The 23,653-nt window shown below is 39.2% G+C and overlaps 2 protein-coding genes across 6 annotated transcripts in view; one reads left to right on the forward strand and one right to left on the reverse strand.

Moving 5' to 3' along the window:
* The window catches only part of FNIP2 (folliculin interacting protein 2), a 72,580-nt gene extending 56,026 nt beyond the window's left edge, over positions 1 to 16,554 (forward strand). For all 4 annotated transcript variants that reach the window (XM_034772701.1, XM_034772702.1, XM_034772699.1 and 1 more), the window contains 5 exons: positions 3,368 to 4,724; positions 6,087 to 6,243; positions 7,574 to 7,774; positions 10,868 to 10,983; positions 13,178 to 16,554. In XM_034772701.1, the coding sequence (XP_034628592.1) occupies positions 3,368 to 4,724; positions 6,087 to 6,243; positions 7,574 to 7,774; positions 10,868 to 10,983; positions 13,178 to 13,256 (1,910 nt within the window). In that variant the 3' untranslated portion in view covers positions 13,257 to 16,554. The remainder of the gene's footprint in view (positions 1 to 3,367; positions 4,725 to 6,086; positions 6,244 to 7,573; positions 7,775 to 10,867; positions 10,984 to 13,177) is intronic.
* C5H4orf45 (chromosome 5 C4orf45 homolog) overlaps positions 354 to 23,653 on the reverse strand; it is a 75,413-nt gene continuing 52,113 nt past the window's right edge. Inside the window, exons 4-5 of one of the 2 annotated variants that reach the window (XM_034772703.1) lie at positions 22,512 to 22,674; positions 354 to 710 (exon numbers count right to left, since the gene is read on the reverse strand). In XM_034772703.1, the coding sequence (XP_034628594.1) occupies positions 576 to 710; positions 22,512 to 22,674 (298 nt within the window). In that variant the 3' untranslated portion in view covers positions 354 to 575. Of the gene's footprint in view, positions 711 to 9,495; positions 9,866 to 22,511; positions 22,675 to 23,653 lie in introns of those variants that run through there. The other variant, XM_034772704.1, reaches the window with a different exon arrangement.

Raw genomic sequence — 23,653 nt, forward strand, 5'->3', positions numbered from 1 at the left:
AATGTAAAACAATCCAGAAAATTTAGTGAAATTCTAAAGAAGCAACTTGAATAACAATAGTTCCGTGTCAGTATGATGTTCCTGCTGCTTATCATCTAGCTTAGTTCTAGTTGGTTCTTGTCATAGAATCAAAGAAGATTAGGGTTGGAAGAGACTCCAGAGGTCATCTAGTCTAAACCCCTGCTCAAAGCAGGACCAACCCCAACTAAATCATCCCAGCCAGGGCTTTGTCGAGCCAGGCCTTAAAAATCTCTAAGGATGGAGATTCCACCACCTCCCTAGGTAACCCATTCCAGGGCTTCACCATCCTCCTAGTGAAATAGTTTTTCCTAATATCCAACCTAGACCTCCCACACTGCAACTTGAGACCATTGCTCCTTGTTCTGTCATCTGCCACCACTGAGAATAGCTGAGTTCTTATCAGTAGCCTCACTGGCACTGAAGATTCCTAACTCCTCTCTCTATATATTTGTGGTGAAGAGTTGTATTGCTTGCTTTCAGAAAGAGAGATTTTGAAAAGTTACTGAGTTATTGAGTAATTGAGGAGAGGAGTAAGGGACTGGGTGTTTTGAGGTTCAGGAAAGTGGGAGCTGGCTGAGGGAAACAAGAAGCCAGAGCTGAGGTATATAGAAGCCAGCTGGAGGGAGCTGTATGATGCCTGTTTGGGCAGTAGATTTTGTCCTCTCTCCCAGGAAGAGCTGCCAGTAGTTCTACAAGAAAGAAGGGAAATAAATTGTTACCCAAACTCAGAGCTGGTAACAGTGTACATTATGGGGTAGGCTCAGAAGGAAGCTAATACTAGTTTTAAAGACCCAGACAAATTCTAAATGATTGAACTCGAATCATCTCAGTTCTTTCTTATTCTCACATTAAAAAAAAGTGAGTTCAGATGTTTATTGTAATGTACATCAGTATGAAGGAAAATGTTGCCCTCTGGTGGTTCCATCCTAAAAAGACCGGGTTCATAGTACAAAAGTGCTTTCTAAAAACAAATCTTTTGGAAGGTTAGGGTGTAATATTTGTAAATAGCTTTAAAAATGGAAAGCTTTTTATAAATGCATGGTTTATTATTAAATTATACTAAAATGCCATGATTTCAGTTAATTGCAGCATTCCATAAGTGATAAAACTATATTGTTAATGATGAAGGAACTGCTCAGTCTCTGCAAACCTTAAGTTTTTATTTTAAAATTTTATATTGTGTTGTCATAATATTATTATTATAAGTAAATTTATATACATATAACACTAACTTAGGCCTGAATCCTGCAAGCAAGCATTTGCTTTAATACACCTAACTGTTAATCATAGAAATGTAAAGGAATGGAGCTCGAGATGTCATCTTTTAGTCCATCACCCCATGCTGAGGCAGGACCAAGTATATCTAGACTATACCTGACCGTTGTTTGTCTAACTTTGTATGTATAAATCTCCAATGATGAGCATTACACAACCTCCCTTGGTAACCTATTCCAGTATTCAACTACCATGATAATTAGATTTTCCTAACATCTAACCTAAATCTCCCTTGCTGCCTCTTCTTTACAGCAGTCCTTAACATATCTGAAGGCTATCAGGTCCCTCCCCCCTTCTTCTCAAAACTAAGGTTATACAGTTTTTCTTCATAGGTCAGGGTTTCTAAACCTTTTATCAGTTTTTTGCTTTTCTCTGGACTTCTCCAGTTTGTCCACATCTTTCCTAAAGGGTGGCTCCCAGAACTGGACACAGTACCCCAGTTGGGGCCTCAACAGTGCCAAGTAGAGCAGAACAATTACCTCTCATGTCTTACAGATGATACTCCTGTTAATATGCCCCAGAATTATATTAGTCTTTTTAACAACTGATATTGACTCATATTCAACTTGTGATGCACTAGAACAGATCCTTTTCAGCAGTACTGCTGTCTAGCCAGTTACTCCCATTTTGTTGTTGTGCATTTGGTTTTTCCTTCATAAGTGAAGTACTTTGCCCTTGTTTTTTATTGAATTTCATCTTATTGATTTCAGACCAATTTTCCAATTTAACCAGGTCTTTTTGAATTCTGATGCTGTCCTCCAAGGTGCTTGCAACCTCTCCCAGCTTGATGTCATCTGCAAATTTTATAACCATACGGTCGACCCCATTATCCAAGTCATTAGTGAAAATATTGAAAAATACCGGATCCAAGACAGGCCCCTCGGTGATCCCACTTGATACATCCTCCCAGTTTAATAGTGAACCATTGATAACTACTTTTTGAGTACTGTCTTTCAACCAGTTGTGTATCCACTTTATGGTAATTTCAATTTGACCATACTTCCCTAGTTTGCTTATGAGAGTGGCATTTGGGACTGCATCAAAAGTCTTATTAAAATCGAGCTACATCAAGTCTACTGCTTCCCTCTTCCCTCCCTCCCCCTTCCCCCCCCAATCAAGTAGGCCAGTAACCCTGTTAAAGAAGGAAATTAGGTTGTTCTGGCATTACTTGTTCTTGACAAATGCTTGCTGGCTATTATGTGTTCACCCAATGATCCTTTAACTACTTAAAAACTGATTGTTTAATAATTGGTTCCAGTATCTTTCTGGTATCGAAGTTAGGCTGACTGATCTATAATTCCCCTGGTCCCCGTTTGTTCCCCGTTTTTAAAGATAGGTACTATGTTTGCCCTTTTGCAGCCCTCTGGGATCTCACCCATCCTCCATGAGTTCCTGAAGATAATTGCTAATGGTTCAGAGATTGCATCAGTTAATTTCTTAAGTACCCTAGGGTGTATTTTGTCAGGCCCTGCCAACTTCAATACATCTAAATTATCTAACAATCTTTAACCTGTTCTTTCCCTATTCCCTGTGGGACTACTTGCATGCATAAAGTTAATCCTGTGAGTGTGTTCTTAGGATCAAGGCTTTGATTTGGCTTTTATTCCTAGAAACTCTATTAAAAATGTCAATTGGGCTTCCTGTTTGTTTGCTTCTGATTTCCGTAGCAATGTGCTCAGCATATAAGTAAAAAGACTTACTTTCCTTGTCTCCATTTCCTAATGAAAATAACATCTTGTAAGCTTTGTTTTGTAAAACAAAACTTCCAGTAGTGTAGAGGTGACTGAGATTGAATGCTAGCAGTCTCATGCTCATGATCAACCCTATGAAAACAAGCCTGGGTGCAAATAAGAGGAAATACTGGGTTTAAAAAAGAAAAAACAAATGTTTCAAACCTCCATTAATTTGCTGTGAGGCAAAGCATGTTAAAATGGTCTAAAAAGGAATTGCCCAAATTATGTAAGTGTGTTCTTACAAAGAATGCATTGAATGTCTGTTTTCTACTTCTGAAACTTGTAGTGTAACCACATACACATTTGTGAAGTACCTGTTTCCCTATATGTTTGCATAGGTGATCTGTATGGTGCCATAGGCTCTCCCGTTAGGCTGACACGGACTGTGATTGTTGGAAAACATAAAGAATTAGTTCAACGTATTCTCTACATTCTAACATACTTCCTACGGTGCTCTGAGCTACAGGAAAATCAACTGACCTGGAATGGGAAAGTTGGAGAGGAAGAGCAACTGCTAAATGGAAAGAAGATCACAACTACATTGGAAAAGGGAGAGGTTGAAGAATCTGATTATGTGGTTGTCACTGTTAAGAATGAACCTGCTCTTGTGCCGCCAATCCTACCTCAGAAGAATGGTGGAAATCAAACCAGTAGCAAGGTGGGGCATGTCAGTAACCCAGAGAGCTCTCCTGCTCTGCCAATATCCTCAAAAGAAAAGAATGAAGTAACAGGAAAGGGTGATCAGAGCTCCTGGGCATCCTGTATTGCATCAAAAGACTGCACAGTTGGCAGTTCTGAGTCTAAAGGAATGGTAGATGACAGTAGGAAAGGGAAGGTAGCTGATATAGGAACTGTGTCCTATCATTTTGAAGAACAAATAGAATCAGAGGATTTAACGGATGACTTAAAGAATAGCAACCAGACCACGAGTGAAGTGGCAGAAAAGCCATCTGACAGGTCATCTGTTGTACCATGTCCTGAGAGGTTTGTTGATAGGAGTCCTCATTTAGAAAGGGTCACCTTCCAGATTGGAAGTTCTACATCGCCAGAGTCTGATTTAGAAACTCGCAAGAGGGACATGGATGAAAATTTTAGGGCGTTCAAAAAAAATCTACAGGTAGCAAGCTGTACTTCAAGTCCACCAAATGTGCCTGCAGAAACTTCCCAGAGCCAACAAAAAACTTCCAAAGTCTCCCTTAACCCATTACACATTAGGCGTAATATCTGTTATGCACAAATTCCGTCATGTGAAGCGAGCGCAAGTATATTTGATGAATATTTTGCTGAGGGTAATAAAATTGAAATGAATGTAGCAAATACTTCTACTCAGTGTGGCTTGTCAGATGAATCACTTAAGCCATCTGATAACAAAATAGAAACTGTAAAAACTGAAATCTTAAAGGAAGCTAGAACCCTGTGCTCCAAGAATGGGGAGGGCCATTCACTTGACTCTGTTAAAACAAGTTCTGACGTACAGGACACTGGCCAAGTAGTCACTGAAGATGTCCCCTATGGGGATGCTGGAAGAAAAATCTCCTTCCGAATCGAAGGGGATATTCCTAGGAATGAGAGTTCAGATAGTGCACTTGGAGACAGCGACGACGATGGTGCTTCATGTATCTCTGATCTACACCCTCGAGGCCATGTCAGCAATAGGCATGAAGAATTTACAGAAGTAGAACTTCCTTTACCAAGGTAAAGAATGTATTTGAGTGACTCTTGTGCCAACTGGGGTCAAACGCTGTTGCTACCCAAGAGCTGTTCAGTGGTCTGTGAAATGCATGGGGTCTCAACTCAGTTTCTTGCTGATGTGTCTGTACTGTAAAAATTGCTGTTGCAACTGTGTCCCTCGTTGGCAGTCTCAGCAAAAGGCAGAGATTGAGTAGGATGTTACACTGACTGTTTGCCAAAAGAATTGTTTATTTGACAGGGCTTTTTTTCTCAGAGATTTCTGGTCCTTCAGCAGGGCTAAGACACATGCTAGTTGGGTAGGGAGTGTGCATAGTTACTGCCTTTGCTTTGAATTGAAAACTTCACTGTCTACCCAGCATGAACATTTAAATTCATTTACTTAAAAACAAAAACAAACAAAATAAACCTCCTAAGACTGGTCTGGAGTACTTTAATGTAAAGTTACTTTTAATATTTGCTAGAAGTTATTAAATTTCCATTATAACATCTCCATCCCCCACATACATCTTTTACCATTTAAGTTCTGAACAGTGCAGGAGAGCCATTGTGACCAGGCAGAGCTCTATGAACTTCAATCAGACAGTTATTTGGGCTTTATTATTGTGTAGGGTCTTGAAAACTGTTCCCTTAAGGCTGAAATGTTCCATGTTTGTCCTCTGGCAGAAGGTGAACATCTGTGAAAGTTTGAGTAAAATACTTTTCTCATCCTTTTGAGTTTAGGGAGAGTAGAAAAATTCTAATCACACTTTTTGGTACACGGATGAAGTCTAAAATTTAATGCAAGCATAATTCTGATTCAAGACGGATGCCTTTGCTTTGCTGGAGACTGCATATGCATTTAGTTAAGTGTTCACTGAACCAAGCAATGAACTCTCAAGCTCAGCAAGCCAACTAGCTGCAAAACAGGGAGCTTATATATTCCACAAGACCTAACAGTTGCAAAGTTGTCTTCTTTTCTTCAAAACATTTTAGTTTTCTAGATTTTAACTGTTTAAATTTAGTCAGAGAATGTTAAGGTACACCAATATTAACTCTGCTTCGTTGTTTCTTTTTTCGTTGTGTGGCTTCATTTAGTACTGCTTAATTTTAAATGCCAGAGGACTTGCTATGTAAATTTAAACAGGCTACAGATCCAGGCACAGAGTAAACCTGAGGGCTAGTTAATGTCAGGTCTCTCAACAGCATCTAAATGTAGCCTGTCAGATAAGAATTGCATCAGTTTCATGTATTTGAAGATCTTGTGACAAGTCTATTATGCTGACAAGTTCACCATACTTATTGTGCCTATAGGAGGAATGGGGAGAGATATCTGAAGGATGGCTATGCTCTTGGCTTTTGAATGGGCTTCATATTCTTCTGTTTCAGATCCAACATAATCAGCAGTCCAAGTGTGAAAAACTTTGGAAGGTCACTTCTCGGTGGTTACTGTCCCACATACATGCCTGATCTGGTACTGCATGGAATAAGTAATGATGAAAAACTCAAGCAGTGGTTACCAGCAGATCTGCTTCATGCAGTGCATGTAGGTTTCCCTACATTTTTTCAGAGCCACTGACCTCTAATAGTAGGAATGATATGATCTTACTGAGAACATTTTCTGGATGGGGAAAAGATAGAGGATAGCTACTGTTCAATAAAACAAGTTGTTAGTGACCAATATGGAGACTTCACACTTCTTGACTCTTAAAACATGTGACAGTACACACACACACACACACACACACACACACAACCCTTTCACATGTGCCCTTTCATTTGTACTGTATAAATCTTATAATGCAAACATAAATGGGGGGGGGGGAATATCTAATTCTCTACTTACAACTTGAAAAGTTTAACAGGATTATTCTTTACAATAGGAAAAAATTTAATATTGAAGTGCTTCCCTTTTCAGTCACCTTAACAGGCTGACTGCATTGCAGTGTACACAACTAAGATGGTCTGCAGGTGCCTGGAAGCTTGTTAATGCAGTTACCACCTACTACGGTACATGTTACTATGGAGATGAGAAATCTTGTAGGGATGGAGATTTTGCCAGTCATTAGCACAGATGACTGAGTGCAGATTAGTTGGCCATAAGCACAAGCTTCATTGTGTGTTAGACCATGTCTAAAATGTCTGATTTTTACTCTATTTGTACGTTCAAAACAAGTAAGTTATTGTAACTGATCTATCACTAAATTAACATTTATAGTTGCACAGTAAATGCCGACTAAAGATTAACAAGCCCTAGTTGCAGACATTAAGTGCTTTTAGCTATCTGTAGCAGTGCAGGAAGTAAGCAGTAAAAAGAACCGTGTTTCTCTAATGGAGTGTTTTAAATTGAGCAATGAAATTGCAATTTTTTCCACACTTACAGAACAGAATTTTGTCTTTGAAACACACAGGCCGCAGCTTTAGCCCCCAGTCTAACCCTTTTATGCCTCCCCTGTAAGAGAAAGCAGCACTAAAGCTGGTCTAATATGGGAGCTGGGGATTCCTTTTGTATAAAGAAATTTGCAATTAGTATATAGCTGTCTTTTTCACACCCATCTTTTTTTAAAAGAAAAAAATCAACACATCTGACTTGCGTATTTTTACTTTGGCCCCAAATCAAGTTTGTCTTGTTAGTTATTTCACCATAACAAAATCCAATCCAAATTCTCCACAGTTTTCACGTTATTTTTATAAAAACTTTTGTTATTAGACAAAAACAAATGTTTGGTCTCACTTCTTTGAAACGCTCTTCCCACTTTATCATTCCACCCCTCCCCCGCAAAACTTAAGTGCTAGTGAAGCCTTTTAGTCTCAGTTGTGAACACCAGTTGAAAATGTTTTGAATAGCTAGTGTTCTTGTTTTGTACCTATTACAGCATCCAGTACTAGATGAGCCCATAGCAGAAGCTGTCTGTATTATTGCCGATACGGATAAATGGAATGTACAGGTGGCTACAAGCCAGAGAAGGATGATGGACAGTATGAAGCTAGGCAAAGATGTCTTAGTCTCCAGTCAAGTGTCCAATTTGCTGCAGTCCATTTTACAGCTTTACAAACTCCATCTCCCAGCTGACTTTGTAAGTATTTCTTGATGAACAACTGTGGCTAATAAGAATGGTTTAGTCATGTGTGCTAAATTTCTTATGCTAGGGCCTTCAGGTATTACCTGCCTGATTTCAATTACAGTGAAACAATTTAGTAAATATACTAAACCTGCACAGTGCAGCCCACCTACAGATACATTACACATATAAAACTGTATTAAAAGAACATTAAGGTTGCAAAGTCAAGGACTCAGAAGTTAGTAAATGCCAGAATTAAGGTTGCCTGTTCAGCCTTAATTCAGACACCTTGTGTGTATGCATTATACTACAGTCTTGAATTACATGATCACGTACTATTTTCCCACAGAACCCCTGCCAACGATGAACATAATGCTGCTAAATTTGTGTCTTAGCAGACTGTCTCTCTTGTCAGTTTTTCTTCTGAGCCACCCACCCATTGTTTAGATCAACAGACTGTGTTTTGTATGGTACAAAACAGAACAGCTCTGAGCTATAGGCAACACAGGTCAATGGTGTGCTCATTGTGGTACATCAAGATTTGTGACCATATTAAAGTGCACCTATTGGAGTATGTCCATGGTTAGTGGAAAGAACAAACTAAAATCGGCATAGATGCTGCTTAAATGCACCTTTTTAAAAAGAAATCTCACCCAAAACTTTTATATCCCAGTTTGAGTCAATATCTTTGATACTGAAAGCTGACTTGTGAATAATTTTTCACTCATTCAATGGTACAAGTCATAAGGAAAATTTGAAAAATTCCACTTCATTTCTCACGCCTCTGTAGGCATGATGAGCCTGAACTCTTCAGCCATCAAGAATGAAGGGGATTTGTCTGGTGTACCCACACATCAAATTAAAAATTTCTAAGTATCTTCTGATTTTTAGCTGGCATTCAGTGAATGGAAGTGTTCTATTTGTAAAGGTTACCATATAGGAGTGTGTGACTCTGCTGAATCTCCTTTAGAATGGAGTATAACGGAGAGGTAAACACTTCTCTTTACCTACCATCCATATTCTTTACTTTCAGAAAATTCTTAATCCCATATAACATTAATGATATAAGAACTGAGAAGGTAAACTGTGGAAATGCAAATTTCAGGAGATGACAAGAGTTTATGGAATTAATTCCTAGTGTACACCTACTTATATGGATGTCTATCCCTAAGCCAGCCTATTGAGGATGCATAATGCAGTGGCTCTCAACCTTTTCGGACTACTGTACCCCTTTCAGGAGTCTGATTAGTCTCGAGTACCCCCAAGTTATGCCTCACTTAAAAACTACTTGCTTACAAAATCAGATGTAAAAATACAAGTGTCACAGCACATGGTCACGGAAAAATGGCTTACTTTCTCATTTTTACTATATAATTATAAAATCAATTGGAATAGATATATTGTACTTACATTTCAGTGTATAGAGCACTATAAACAAGACCTCTGCGTATCCCCAAGGGTACCCATACCCCTGGTTGAGAACCACTGCATTAATGGATTCCCTTTGCATTTGAGGGTGCATGGAGAATGTGTTATCCTAGCTCATACCTTTTCTGATCCTCATCTGTGATGTGGGTATTTAGTGAAAATGTTAAGTCAAGCTGTTGTCAATTCACCTTAGCTAGCACTGTGTCTTGAGATGGTATCTCCTTTTCCTACTACCCAAAGTATTAAACAGTTGGTCCATTATCTGTTCTCAAGTATATAAGAACCATTATGAACTGAAAGAATGATTGTTCAAATATTTATTTATGCTGTTAAAGAACATCAAAATAATGTTATCTTACCTACCAAGCACAGCTCTCTTCTGTCTTACACTTTAATTAGCAAAATTTATTGTACATTAGCATAAAATACAAAAGGAAATTCAAACTTCTAGGACAGTGTTAAGAATTCCATATGCTTTAACAAATGCAGGGTTTTTACTCCTTAAACTTGAGAAATATACTTAATGTGACCTAAAGTTGCATGCTCCTGATGCGTGTCTAATTGCTGCCTCCTCCTGTCAGATGTACTCTGCAATGTGACTTACTGCATACGCTGCTTGCCTTCATCTCTAGGAGCATGCAGAGCTGAATTAGTTTGATTTTGGTGGACTGGTCTTTGCTGCAGAGAGATGATGTATCAAATTTAATACACATCCTGTGTCCTATACCAAAATATGCAATAAAGTGTCTTACCAGTTCATATTCTAGCACTAAAAATATTGGGTGTAATTTTGGCCCCCTGGTAGTTTTGCCTCTGACTGCAATAGCACCCGGGATTTCACCTATTCTCTTACATAATTGCTCTCACACTTAACTTCTCTCTCTCAAATCTATAAAAAGCATATGAACTTCTAGTATATTTAGTTAATGGACAATGTGATCTTTAAAAGTCTAATTATTGAAATACAAATTTAACTTCAACTTTTACCATTTGACAACTAGTATTTAGTTAAACACCGTTGAACCAATATTAAAACCCTTTAGCACTAGTACTGCAAAACCTCTACAAGGGGTTCATAAATGAGATTTTAAAATAAATTAATGAACAAAAGAACCTGTCACTCCAGCCCACGTCACTGTCTTCACACACTTTATTGCAAATATAAAATAAAATAGAAAGTGCTATTTTTTATAATTCTTAGTTTCTTCAAGACTGGCAATTCTGCAGAGCTATAAAGTTCCGATTTTAGATTCAGCTATTTAAGTTGTATCTTTCAGAAAAACAGTAGTGACTTGTAATAAAGATGGCCTAGTCAAAGTCTTCAAGTTTCAGTTTTAATTAGATGCCTTAAATGTCTTTGGGTCAGATCCAGCTTTTATTTAAGTTAGTGAAAAGACTGTCATTGACTACAGTGGGAGTTGGATATGGCTGGTTGACTGCAACAAAAGTGCTAGCCAGGAAAGATAGCCTGACCCAAATCTCTGAAAAATGATCCGTTTTGCTGTGATTGTGTTGGCCGCTTACAAAGAGCACTATGCCTATTCTTTTGGGGGTTTTAAGTTACGCTAAACTTACATCATGCCTCCTGGTATAATAGCTAAAATTATGAGTTTACACATTTACAATGATTTCACATGAAAGATAAATTGATTCTTGAAATTTCTGGTGTGTTTTTTACAGTGCATAATGCATCTTGAGGATAGGCTACAGGAGATGTACCTCAAAAGCAAAATGCTTTCGGAATACCTGCGAGGACATACAAGAGTTCATGTAAAAGAGCTAGGAATTGTATTGGGGTGAGTAAGACTTTAGAGCTGCTATAAACTACTGGCAAGATTGACCAAACTCCCTTGAAGTTCAAATGCTACCCCACTGTTCAGTGAGTAGGCTTGCTTCTCACTACTCTCTAGGCTTGTATATGAGAGAGATGCTAAATAAAGTGTGAAAATGTGTGCCACTGAGCTATCTGGAAGTCAAATTGGACTGTTTAAAATTTAGCATCAAGAACCATAGCAGGTCCTTATTTTCTTGAAGAAAAATTAACGTTTTTTTTTTATGAGCAGTTTGTCGGGCAAACAGAATGGGACTTTGCCTGTTATCAGTCAACCCGATCTTTTTTTCCCCTTTTGTATCGAAGTTTCAGGGTGGGCAGAAGCAGTGCCGCCAAATGTTGGGGTGTTGGGGTTTGGGTTTTTTTGGGGGGGGGGTCAGGAGTGTTCATTGTTCTGGATACAAAAGGCAGGTGTGGGGACACGAATGGGTGTTCTCCTTTCAGCAATTATACATAATAGTGTGTTTTACTCACTTTACATGCAGCCTTTACACGTGCACCTGTCTACATCCTGAAGACCAAACACACACACACACAGCTCTTCTCAGTGTGCTGGTCAGACTGGCTTGTGTTCTCCGCTCCCCTTTCCTACTGATTTTGTTCTCTACAATAATTTAAAAGCCCATCTTCAAAAATAAGACAGAAATCAGTTCTGATACTAATTAGCTTTAACTGTTAAAAATGCATGCTAGCCTTCTTGCTGTTAATCATGTGTGACATTTTGGGTTTGTTTTTTTTAATCAGTTATGTACAGTAACTCAGTCACTAAGGTGAATGACTTGGTTTTCTTTGAAGTTTTTCTCAGTTGTTCACTTTTCAGTCTTTCTGTACATTCACTGTATTCCTCTTGTCCAACAGCCAAATGAAGAGACTGTGTCCATTTTTTCTTCTGTCTTTCTCCCTCTGTCAATCCTACATTTATTGATTTTCATTATTTGTATTAATGTAGCACCTCGGAGCCTAATCATAGACAAGGACCCCATTGTGCTGTGTGCTGTACAAACACCAAACAAAAGAGCTTGCAATTTCTCTGGCTATTTCTTAGTGTTTTAATAATAATAGTAATATTATCTCTTACATAGCACTCTTCATCTGTAGATCTCAAAGCACTTTACAAAGGAGGCCATATCATTATCCTCATTTTACAGATGGGGAAACTGAAGCATAGAGGTTATGGGAATTGTCCAAGGTCACCCACCATGCCAGTGTCAGAACTAGGAATAGAAATCTGGTCTCCTGAGTCCCAGTCCAGTTTTCTAGCCACTAAGTCACACTTCCTTCCTTTTACTCTTTGCTTTCCCTGTTCTTTAACTTTCCCTCCCCACAGCTATATGAGGTGCTCCATTCTGTTTCTCATCAAATCTCATATCCTGATCTGAACGCCATAGCTGACAGGGCCGTGCTTTTTCTACTCCTGCTTTGATTGCAGAGCAGGTATGTGTTCTTGTCAAGCAACTTCAGCTGTAATGCTGTTCAGATCAGGATCTGTTGTCAAAAACATCTACTGAGGCTTTGATGCAATATGCCTTTGGAATGTTAAATTGTTTATTATGTCCATAGTCTCAATTTGTGGAATCTTGAGTTTTGTAGAGCTTGGGTGAATAAATTTTAACTTTTTACCTGGAGTGCTAAGAACATGAACCTCTGTCTCAGGAGGTGCAAAGCTGTTGTGGTGCTGAAACACTGAGCCTGTCTGATTTTGATTATATACAACACTTGTGAAAAACTGACTATTTTCTTCAAACTGGTGTTAGTGTGGTACTAATGCAGTAGAACCTGATTATTTCACACTAATGGCTTGGAAGAAGCTGCAAACTGAATTTTGTGAATTAGTGAAGAATTTAAAAGCAAGCAAAGATAATGCATGACACAAGAACACTGATCTCTTATTTTGTAAAAATCTACAAATGAAAATACACTACTGTACATTTATTGGTATGCTATGACTGGTCAAATAATAATAAAAATAATGAACCCTTAATGATAAGAGACCTCACTTCAGCCTTTTAAATCACCAGTGATATAGGGAGTGACCTCCAATTATTTCTGGTTTGGATTAGGAAGGTGGGAGACGGAGGGGGAAACTTTGTTTGTTTGTTTCCGGTAAAAGGTGGATAGATATATATTTAAAAGCCTTCTTCCTTTTCTTAAACTTCTAGGATTGAATCCAATGACTTGCCTTTGTTGGCTGCTATCGCAAGCACTCACTCCCCGTATGTTGCTCAAATACTCTTATAAGTTAAAATCTCAGGATAGTCATTCCCTAAACAAACTACAGGAATCTTGAATGAAGAACAGACGTGCCAAGTACCGGTAAAGGGGAGCAGGTGATGGCAGTGCATTCCAACACCTTTTGATTCTACTTTCAGCTGGACACTTTATCTAAAGACTTCAGTTTACATAATGTAAAAGGCATTCAGGTTGGTTTTTTTTTTTTTTACACTCGCTTCTGAAGTTAACGAATCATGAAGGTGAATGCATCCTTGCGGTCTTTTTAAATGACAAAAGTAAACACTACAGCGAACACTGAACTGTTAGCAGAAAACACTGCTAATAAAACCCATGAGGTGGCAGTAAAAAGAACAGGTGGAATAAGATGGTTCTTCTAATACTGCACTTGTGATCGCATGGTGTTTTGTGTGCTTCTTTGGTTGCAGAGCTGGCGCTGTAAACTGTGTATGTAGCATTCCTATACAGAGGTGTTTGGATGGACATGAAGTTTTGCAGAACACAAACATCCTTTTGTATTGTAGTAGTGGCCAGCTCAAAACAAGAAACTTTGACTCAGCAGCTGAGTTATGTGGCATGTGTGAGGTTTGTTTCTTTCTTTTTTCTTTCTTTTTTTTTTTTTTTTAAGGATAAAAGGAAGCTGCAGCTGCTTCTAGTTTTACTGATGAAAAAACAGAATGAGCTCAGATTATAAGTAGTACCACCCCAACATTAGTATGAAGAAGGCTTTTTGAGAGAGAGGAGGATTTTTTTAGAAAGCCTTATAGAATTTCTACTACAAGTTTACATTGTTGCATTTACAACATTAATAGATTTTTGAGTTTCTGTATGACCTGTAAAACTGGGAATTGGTCCTAAGTCTTAATGGAATCCAATATTGCGATCTAAGATATTTCCGTTTGACAAGCTAACGTACAATATGTTACCAAATGTGTTACACTGTGTGTGTGTGTGTGCGCGTGCACATACACCAACCAATTGGCATAAACTCAACAAAAGTTTATTTAAAAAAAAAAAATACTGGTCAAATGCATTGCTACTATTTGGAGTTGACTTTTTATTCACTCTGAAAGTAGGGGCTGTTTTAAGTGAAACAAAGAGGACAATGACAAGCCTGGACATCATGATTTATTAATATGAACATCCACTATGATTCTACAGAACTTTTGCACTATCATCTCAGTGCCTTCTAATCTATTAAGGACTAACTGCTTTGAGGAAGAAACTTGCCCATTAGGTCAAATAGTTCATAGCACCAGTCTCTATATTGTTCCATATAATAGTATACAGTTATCTAAAATTCTCTGCTCACAGGCACAAACTTGACTATTTACATACAATGTATACACAGCAAGGTACAATGTTACTTTTTTTCATTGAACACTATTGAGCAGCATATGAAACTATTTAGACCAAGAAAGGGCAAAAGAAAATAAAAACATTATTTTCAAAGAAAGAAAGCTAGAGGCAAGGAACCCACCCAAGCAGAGTGTTAGACTATCAAACATTCCGTGGAAACACAGACATGAGTAGTATTGGGTACTTTTGGCATTTGATACGAAGCTGTCTAAATACTTGTTTAGAAACATGAACTCTTCCGACTAGAATCATTCCTACCTGCTAGGATTTATTAATTGGCTCACTGAACCATCCTTGCTGGTGATTCCAGAATTCCCAGCATTGTAGGGACCCATTTAAGTACAGAGTTTCAGTTCATACTGCCCTGATAATTGGGTTTTCTAAAGAAAATCTTCAATAATTAAAGTGAGAAAAGGTGAGTATTATTGGGATTTTCATTTTGTTCTAAATATGACCGAGAATTGCCCTTAATCTTGTTAGTCTGTCTCTGTCTGTCTGTCTGAGAGGAACGTGTAGATTTACCATGAGACATTTTTGTGCAGAAGGTTTGTGTCCAAGTTGAAAGACTCTTAATTTCCAGGTATGAGTTCTAAACAGATAAGATTATTTAAGATCTGGTTCTCCAATCTAACATTCCAGGAGTCTCCTTTTGCATAGTACTTTCAGAGTATGTCTGCACAGCAATGAAACACCCAGGGATGGGCCGTGTCATCTAACTCAGGCTGCAGGTCTATAAAATTGCAGTATAGACTTTCAGGCTTGGGCTGGAGCATGGACTGTGGGACACTTCCTCCTCCTGGGGTCCCAGAGCCTGTGCTTCACCCCACGCCCAAATGTCTACACTGCAATTTTATAGCCGCGCAGCCCAAGCCCCATGAGCATGAATCAGCTGACCTAGGCCAGTCATGGGTGTTTAATTGCACTGTAGACAATTAATCCTTTCCCAATATGCTCTTCAGAGTGGCTACAGTCTTCCTGAGGTTTGGGTTATCTCTTATTGCTGATACATGAAGAAATCTGCTTGCCCTGATTTGGTTCCCCTGAGCTGCTTTGACCTCCACTCCATGGTTTGCTTGAAACCAAATGACATAGCAAGTGCACCTGTTGGCAAACTTCCCCTCTCCGCTTACTAAGTGTGTAGGTGTGTGTAATGACTTTCCTTGTAAGTATGCAAGAATTCTGTATTTTATGCATTCTCATTACTTCATGCCCTGCAGTTTTTTCATAGTAATTTAGTTTGTCTAGTTCCTGTTTATGTTCAACAAAAAATGGCTTGTCTTGCTTCCGTCTGAACTGACTTGCAGAGAGATGCCTGCAAGCAGACCTCTGTATCCACATGGAGCCCCATTGAAGGCAAGTCAACCTGCACACAGCATGTTGCAGGATTAGAACCTTGATCAGAAATCCTTAATTTACCACTTACCCCCAACAAATGCTGCTGTTTGATAAAATTGTACATTAATTTAAGGAGATGTATGAATTGATGATTCAAATGCAATCAACTTTTCCTCAGCCCAATATAAAATCTTTACAGTATAATTATTGCCTTTTATATAACGCTTTGCTGCTCTTCACAAATTACACGAGACTGCCCTATTTTTAGTCTCAATTGATCTCTAAAATTAAGGTTTGTATAATTCTTAATTTAAAAAAAATGGTGGCTTTAGTTTAAAGAAACTTAAATATTTCTCCCTCCCACCAAATATACTACCTCAATTGACAGGATACTACCTTTAGGGCTCTTCAACTTTGTAAAGCTTACCTGTTGAACATTTTTGTAGCATCTTGCTGGTTGGGCATGACAGAGCAGTAAGTATGTACAAATGTTGTTGAGTTAGACATCTTTATAGCATGTTTGTTTTATTTTTTTAATAGAATGAAAAGTGATATGAATGTACAGGAAAAATGTTTAAAACTTACAGTGAAATAAAAATGTAGCTTAAATCTTTAAGATTCCAAAGCTTTTTTATTTTTATCAGTATTATAAATCTTTTGTAAACTTCTTAATCCATATTTTTCTTGGTTTTTCAAGTGAGGCTGAGTAATCTTTCAAAACCCTACAGAACCGCAGTTTACACATTCCAATGTAAAGAATGTACACTCTTCAGATTAAATTAAACTTTTACAGACCTGGGGGAGAAATGCCAGTACAGGTGAACACTAAGCTATAGGACTGCATATAATTAAAGTCTTTTAATCTAAAGCAGTTTCAATAAGAGCTAAATATTTTAATCTAGTTTATAGCGTCCTAAATTATTAATGAATCTAAACTATAGTTCTTCTGCCTCAAATGTATGAATATATACTTTTAATTTTGTGTGTTTCATAGCTATAATTTGGAGAACAAAATAATAAGTAAGTTGTTTTGCTTGTATATTTTCACTCTTGTTTTGAAAAAAGGCTTTTCACTTTCACCAAACTGTTGTATGTAAAGGTGACACAACTTGGTCACTATCTAAAGCAAGATTCCCTCTCCCCAACCTCCGCTCTTGACTTAAAAGAACTCCAATCAGAATTGAGTCTAAACTGCCAATTATATACTATACATTAGCTACTCCAGTTAAATAGACTAAAATGACATACATAACTGGTATCCATACTAGAAGCAAATCTAATTGTGTTGCTATTGCATGTTTTTTGAGAGGATTTCCTTTTTTTAGGATTGACTGAATGGGTATCAGTATCAAACTGTGGAAATTTTTTTCTTACTGCTGTTTATGTACAGTATAATTTTGGTCTATTTCTTTGCAACATTTGGTGCAATAAACTTTTTGAATTCAGTTTAAATTGTCTTGCGCTTTTTTTTCCTTTTAAATATCTTCTTAGAAATGTTTTTCTGCTTCTGGTGGATAAAGCTCGGATTGAACACTGCATTGATGGGTACAGTGGCTAGTACCATTATCAGTAGTGCAGCAGCAGATATGACATTGTAATAGACCAGTGGTTCCCAAACTTCAACAACCTGTGAACCCCTTTCACTAAAATGTCAAGTCTCGCGAACCCCCTCCTAAAAATGAATATTTCCAGGGATTTTCTCCTTATCTGAGTATAAATTATAAAAACAGTGATCTGGGAAATATAAAATTTGTTTTTATGACATGCTTATTACACACTATTATTTATTATTACAGTATTTTTATTACATTATGAAAATGGCAACACTCTTCCAATATCTCACTTTCGTAGCTTGTATCACTTTGAATAAGCCTGTTATGAGACAAGGCTCCTATGTTTCATCAAGGAGTATCAGATGTGAAACATCATGAAGGTATTTAAGAAGCCAACTCAGAGTTCCTCCCACACAAGCATTCAGGTCTTGAGCAGTCCAGGCAAACAATGCACATTACAACAAAGCTTAAACTTGTTCTTCATAATAATTTAAAAAAAAAACAGTACCAGCTGCCTAGTTAATTTTAAAAACAGCAAAAAATACCCACCTCCCTTTCCATTTCTTATAAGGAGTCTTGAAGTTTAAATCTCTTCAGTGTGATAGATATACTTGCTTTGATCTGCTTAGCTCGTGGAAGTCTAATGGCTCCGTGCTGCTGGCCCCTTGCTGCCCGGGGTCCCTAGGGACAGCTTTGTCCGCCATTAGGGAATTTTTTTCCCGAGAACCCCCTCTAACATTTCGTGAACCCTCAGGGTTCATGAACTCCAGTTTGGGAACCACTGTAATAGACAGTATTCGCAAGGTTCGAGGGCTTATGTTCCCTAAACTCTACTCAAATCTACAGATGCCCCCTCTCCATTTATACACAGCCAAAGCTGATACCTTAAAAGTGATCTGTGAGCAGAAATGAAAACTGAGTGAACACGAACGTTCCGAATGCCCTCGCTAATTAGGTTCTGTGGAGGAACTAGTTATCTCTTAATTCAATAGATATCACATAGGCCTGTGCCTGTTTCCAGGTTCACTCCTTACCCTTTCATAACATAAGGCTTTTCATAACATCTATATGACTTTTTATTTTAAAAACAAAATTATTTATACTTGTCCATGTGCCAAGTGCCCTAAGAGCCTGAGGTTCTGTATTTGTATTTTTGTGCTTCACTCAATTTTCTCTACTTTATTTTATTTTTTATTTTTTTAATGTGCATGAACAATCACAGACTTAACCAGATTTCCAGTTGTTGCAGGGCAGTTTTTTTATGCTAAATCCATCATCTTTCTAAAGCTTCCAAGCTGGATACTGTCCAGAGTGCACCAAGCAACTCTCCAGTCTGGAGGCCTCAGAGCAGCATGAGATTTGAATGGAGAAACTGTAGAAGCGACTGGGTCTGTTGGCCTTGCAGCCAATCATTACAAACAAGGAGAAGAGAGGGGATTAATGTAACAATTTTTTTTGCACCCTTGTGTTTGGGAATAGAGCTGAGGTACAGTCTGGTTTGTATCTTTATAACCACTCATTCCATCTTCAGTTTGAACTCCATAAAGATTAGTAATATCTCAGGCTGAAGGGGACAAGAAAAATAACTCCTGGCATCAAGTTCTCCTCACTGTGCATCTCCCTGAAATGGCTTCAGTTTCTTTTATTTTGAACCAGTAACTGTAAACTTTGTAGCCTTTTGACATATATCTGGAATCTCCTACAGTGCTTGGTGTGGTACCAAGCTCTGTCCCGTACATTCAGTGAATACAACTTTGTTTTACTCTATTATCACTAGGATTTCACACTCACTCACTTTGTGGTGAACTGCATAGCCTGTCCTTTACATAGGACTCTTACCAAAACAGTGACCTTTTTAAGCTAAACAGAATTTGGTGCTCATGAGACTGAAGGCCTAGTAGCATGCAGAGAACACTTGCACAGCTGTGCCTCTGGGTCGTGATCCTGACTTGCATTTTCCCTTGTTGGTCTAGGCCTTAACCAGAGCACCATTTGTGCTGAGTTATGCGGCTATCTCCTGTTGAGTGAAAACTTCTACCTAGGTTTAGGATAAGTCCATAAACTGGATCTTTACTTGTGACTTAATCAATAAGGCTGAGAACGCTAGCTAATGCATTGACCCTAACAATTCAGCAGTTCTGCAGAAAAGGACCTGGGTATTACAGTGGACGAGACGCTGGATATGAGTCAACAGTGTGCCCTTGTTGCCAAGAAGGTTAACGGCATATTGGGCTGCATTAGTAGCATTGCCAGGAGATGGAGGGAAGTGATTATTCCCCTCTATTCAGCACTGGTGAGGCCACATCGGGAGTATTGCATCCTGTGTTGCGGCCCCCTCATTATAGAAAGGATGTGGACAAATTGGAGAGAGTCCAGTGGAGGGAAAGGAAAATGATCAGGGGGCTGGGGCACATGACTTACGAGGAGAGGCTGAGGGAACTAGGCTTGTTTAGTCTGCAGAAAAGAAGAGTGGGGGGATTTGATAGCAGCCTTCAACTACCTGAAGGGGGGGTTCCAAAGAGGATGGAGCTCGGCTGTTCTCAGTGGTGGCAGATGACAGAACAAGGAGCAATGGTCTCAAATTGCAGTGGGGGATATCTACGTTGAATATTAGGAAAAACTATTTCACTAGGAGGGTGGTGGAGCACTGGAATGGGTTACCTAGGGAGGTGGTGGAATCCATCCTTAGAGATTTTTAAGGCCCGGAATGACAAAGCCCTGGCTGAGATGATTTAGTTGGGGTTGGTCCATCTTTGAGCAGGGAATTGGACTAGATAACCTCCTGAGGTCTCTAACCCTAATCTTCTATGAATTTTTATGTTATTTTAGGGAACATTTTATGAATGAATGAGGGGTTGAGGATGGGACAGGATATCAGCAGTTGGACAAGAAGCGGGAGCATAAATTGAATGGTATCAACAGGAGCTATAGATCAGTACACATGCAACACCCAAGCAGAGGAGTCAGAAAGTAGGAGAGGGCGTGTACATCTGTAAATAAAAAACGTAGACTCTCTGAGACTAACAATGAGTAATAAAACTGATAGGGTATTCAAAACAGATTAAGGCAGTCAAGGCTTGGGGATGTAATTTTTCACTATTAACCTCAATTCCATTAGTTGATACTTGCCAACAAAATTCAGGATTTGTTTAAAAAATGTCCTGAAACAAAATAATCCTAATACCAGAGGCAGATACCTGGTTTAAGATTTATATTCCATGAAATAAATGGCAACTGGAATTACAAAGCTGGTGGTGATGTACCTTATCTACTTATTTATTGAAGACCACTAGTTTTTTATTGTTTTTATTTTTACCCCAGTGAGCTGCAATTGATAGAACTACTGTGGACTATATGCTAACTCTGGTGTAAAACAAAGGAAAATAGTGTTTTAAAGAATAGCTTTTTCCTCCAGTACAGGAGACATGATAAAATATAGGTAGGATGAAGTCAGTTCAATAACCAGTGATGGATTAATATATTCTTGCTATTCTGTTTTCTGTATATACACAATTGAAAAGCAATGGAGTGAAACTAAAAATGAAAGCCAGGATTTTAGATGTGGGAAAAGGCAGCTGGGTGGATTGGTAAACAAAGCACAAGACTCTGACCTTATGATACTGCTGTTCCCACATAAAATTAGCTTAATTGCCACATACTAGTAATCCACATGCTGAAAAACTACCCTTGTAATATGTCACAGTCAATCTTCTGTTTTGGCTCAATCCCAGGACTAAGACAGTCTATGAATTACAAGTATGAACTGCATGTTGTCCAGAGAGCCCTCAAGATCAAGACAGCACTAGCGAGCTTATGAGTGACTATCTCGAGCCTTTAAAAATAAATGCAGTCTCCTATAAACTGAATTTTGGGGTTATAATGATCTCATGGTGATCTGCTAAAAAAGCCTTTATGACAGAAGGAAAGCTCCATTGTTCCTTCTATGAGCAAAGAGGTTCCCATACAGAGAGCAATCAGTTGCCCTGTTACGGATGGAGTGAGAACTGTTTTCAGCTGGAGAAGAATGGATTCATGAGTACTTTTGTTTTCATGGCCTTTCCCCTACCACAGAGTGATGAGGTGATTGGGGTATCCAACTTGAATTATATGGAAAGAGGACTGGAGCTGGTATCTGAGCAACGAGAGAGTGGGTCCCCATTCTGGAGCTGAATTCCAACAATGCCTATAATAATTTCTTTTCAGGTATGAACTGTTGGGCTGTTTTATTTTACTATTGAACCTCTGTGGCCTAGGAGTGTGTGCGCATGCACACAAAAAAGCCTAGACAGTTAATCTCCTCTTGGTATTTGTTTAGTTATCACTAAACTAACAAACCAGTATTGCTTTGGCGACTATTAGTGCTCCAACTATTCCTGTGTTTCTAGAATACTATACACTACAGGTGCTAAGACCTGTTTTTTGAGATTCTATATAGGCCCTAAAAACCTGTATAGGGACTGGCCTGCTGATGCTGATCACTTTAGTTTTAAGCATGTTTATTTAGCTAAACTTTCTTCTAGAACAGAGTATATGATTCCCCAGACAGAAAATTGTTCTTCAATTAAAAAGCGCTGCCAAGCTCTACAGGACCAGCACCAAACTCCACAACTCTAAGGGTTATGTCCAGACTACCCGCCGGATCGGGGGGTAGCGATCGATCTATCGGGGATTGATATATCGCGTCTTGTCTTGACGTGATATATCGATCCCCGAACACTCCCGTCGACTCCGGAACTCCACCAGGGCAAGCAGCTGTAGCGGAGTCGAGGGGGGAGCCGCAGCCGTCGATCCCGCACCGTGAGGACAGGAGGTAAGTCTAAATAAGATACATTGATTTCAGCTACGCTATTCCCGTAGCTGAAGTTGCGTATCTTACATCGACCGCCCCCCCCCACACACACACACACACCTAGTGTAGACCAGGCCTAAGAAGCCAGCCTTTCAGCTATCATTTTCTTGCCACTACCACAGTCTCGATTTGAAATTTTCAGCTATAAATTTAGGGAAAGTACTGTACCTTTAAGCTGGGAAGCGCAGATCCCCTTGATGACCAGCTATCCCTGGTCATTGCAGCCCATTTGCTGTCAGCATGATAGAAGTTGTTGTAGTCAGTGCAATTCCAGGCAAGCCTGCCCCTAGTGTTGCAGCCTTGTAGATCAAGAATATTGGGTGGTGGCTGCCTACAATTTAAAAAGAGAGAAAAAATCACCCCTGAAAGTAAGAAGTTAATTTAGTCCTTGTGCCACTATTTTGAGTATTCTCATTCAGAAATCTTTAGATAAGATTTTGAGATATCTAATAGGAAAGAGTTATTAATTCTAAAGACTTGTTGACCAGGGACTTCTGACAAGATTTCTTCTATTAATACTTATGTCTATTCTGCTTCCCCAGAACAAAGAGGAATACGAATCTAAATATGCCAGCTTGCTGCAGTAGAGGATGTAACTTGTAGGTACCAATGTTTCAAGCGATATAAAATAATCCTCTAGTATTTAAACTGTACAGACTAGGCCCACCTAGGGCTAGTGCTCTGATCTGTCATGCAGGACTTCCAAGTTGGATAACCTGTCTCTTTTCCCTAGCTTGCAGAGAATGGGAGTAGTACCTCATGCTACTCAATGGTAAACACTTATGTGACAGATGCAGAGCTGATATGTAATAGTGTTATGACTAATGCTATGTAATTTTATTAACACTGTGACTTGGTCAGTAAGGGGAAATTGTTATATCTTAGGGGTAATGGAGAGTTTATGTGCCTATAATATGTGAATTCAGTGGGGTCTGTGTATGCATTAGCCATTTGGGTGTCCTACACAGCCCCAGGCCTCCCCCCCACCCCAGGGTCTGGGAGGCAGGAGCTGGGAGGGGCCACTTTTGGGGGCCCCACAGGCCCAGAGTGGCCCAGGAGATTAGCGGGGGGCCAGGAACAGGCCGCTCCGCTTCCCTCGCCCCAGCCCCAGCCATATCGCTTGGGAGAGGGGGTTTGGGGGAAGGGATCCCCCACTCACCGGCAGCAGTGGGAAGTGGAGCGGTCCGGCCCCAGGCCGCTCTACTCCACCAGCTCCTAGCCCTAGCACTCCGCTTCCCACCGCCGGTGAGAGCCAGGGGCGGTCCTTTCCCCAACCTGAGTGACATGGCTATGGCTCGGGCCGGGGCAAG

The sequence above is a fragment of the Trachemys scripta genome, chromosome 5, assembly GCF_013100865.1.
Source record: "Trachemys scripta elegans isolate TJP31775 chromosome 5, CAS_Tse_1.0, whole genome shotgun sequence".
In the NCBI taxonomy this organism is placed as follows: Eukaryota; Metazoa; Chordata; order Testudines; family Emydidae; genus Trachemys; species Trachemys scripta.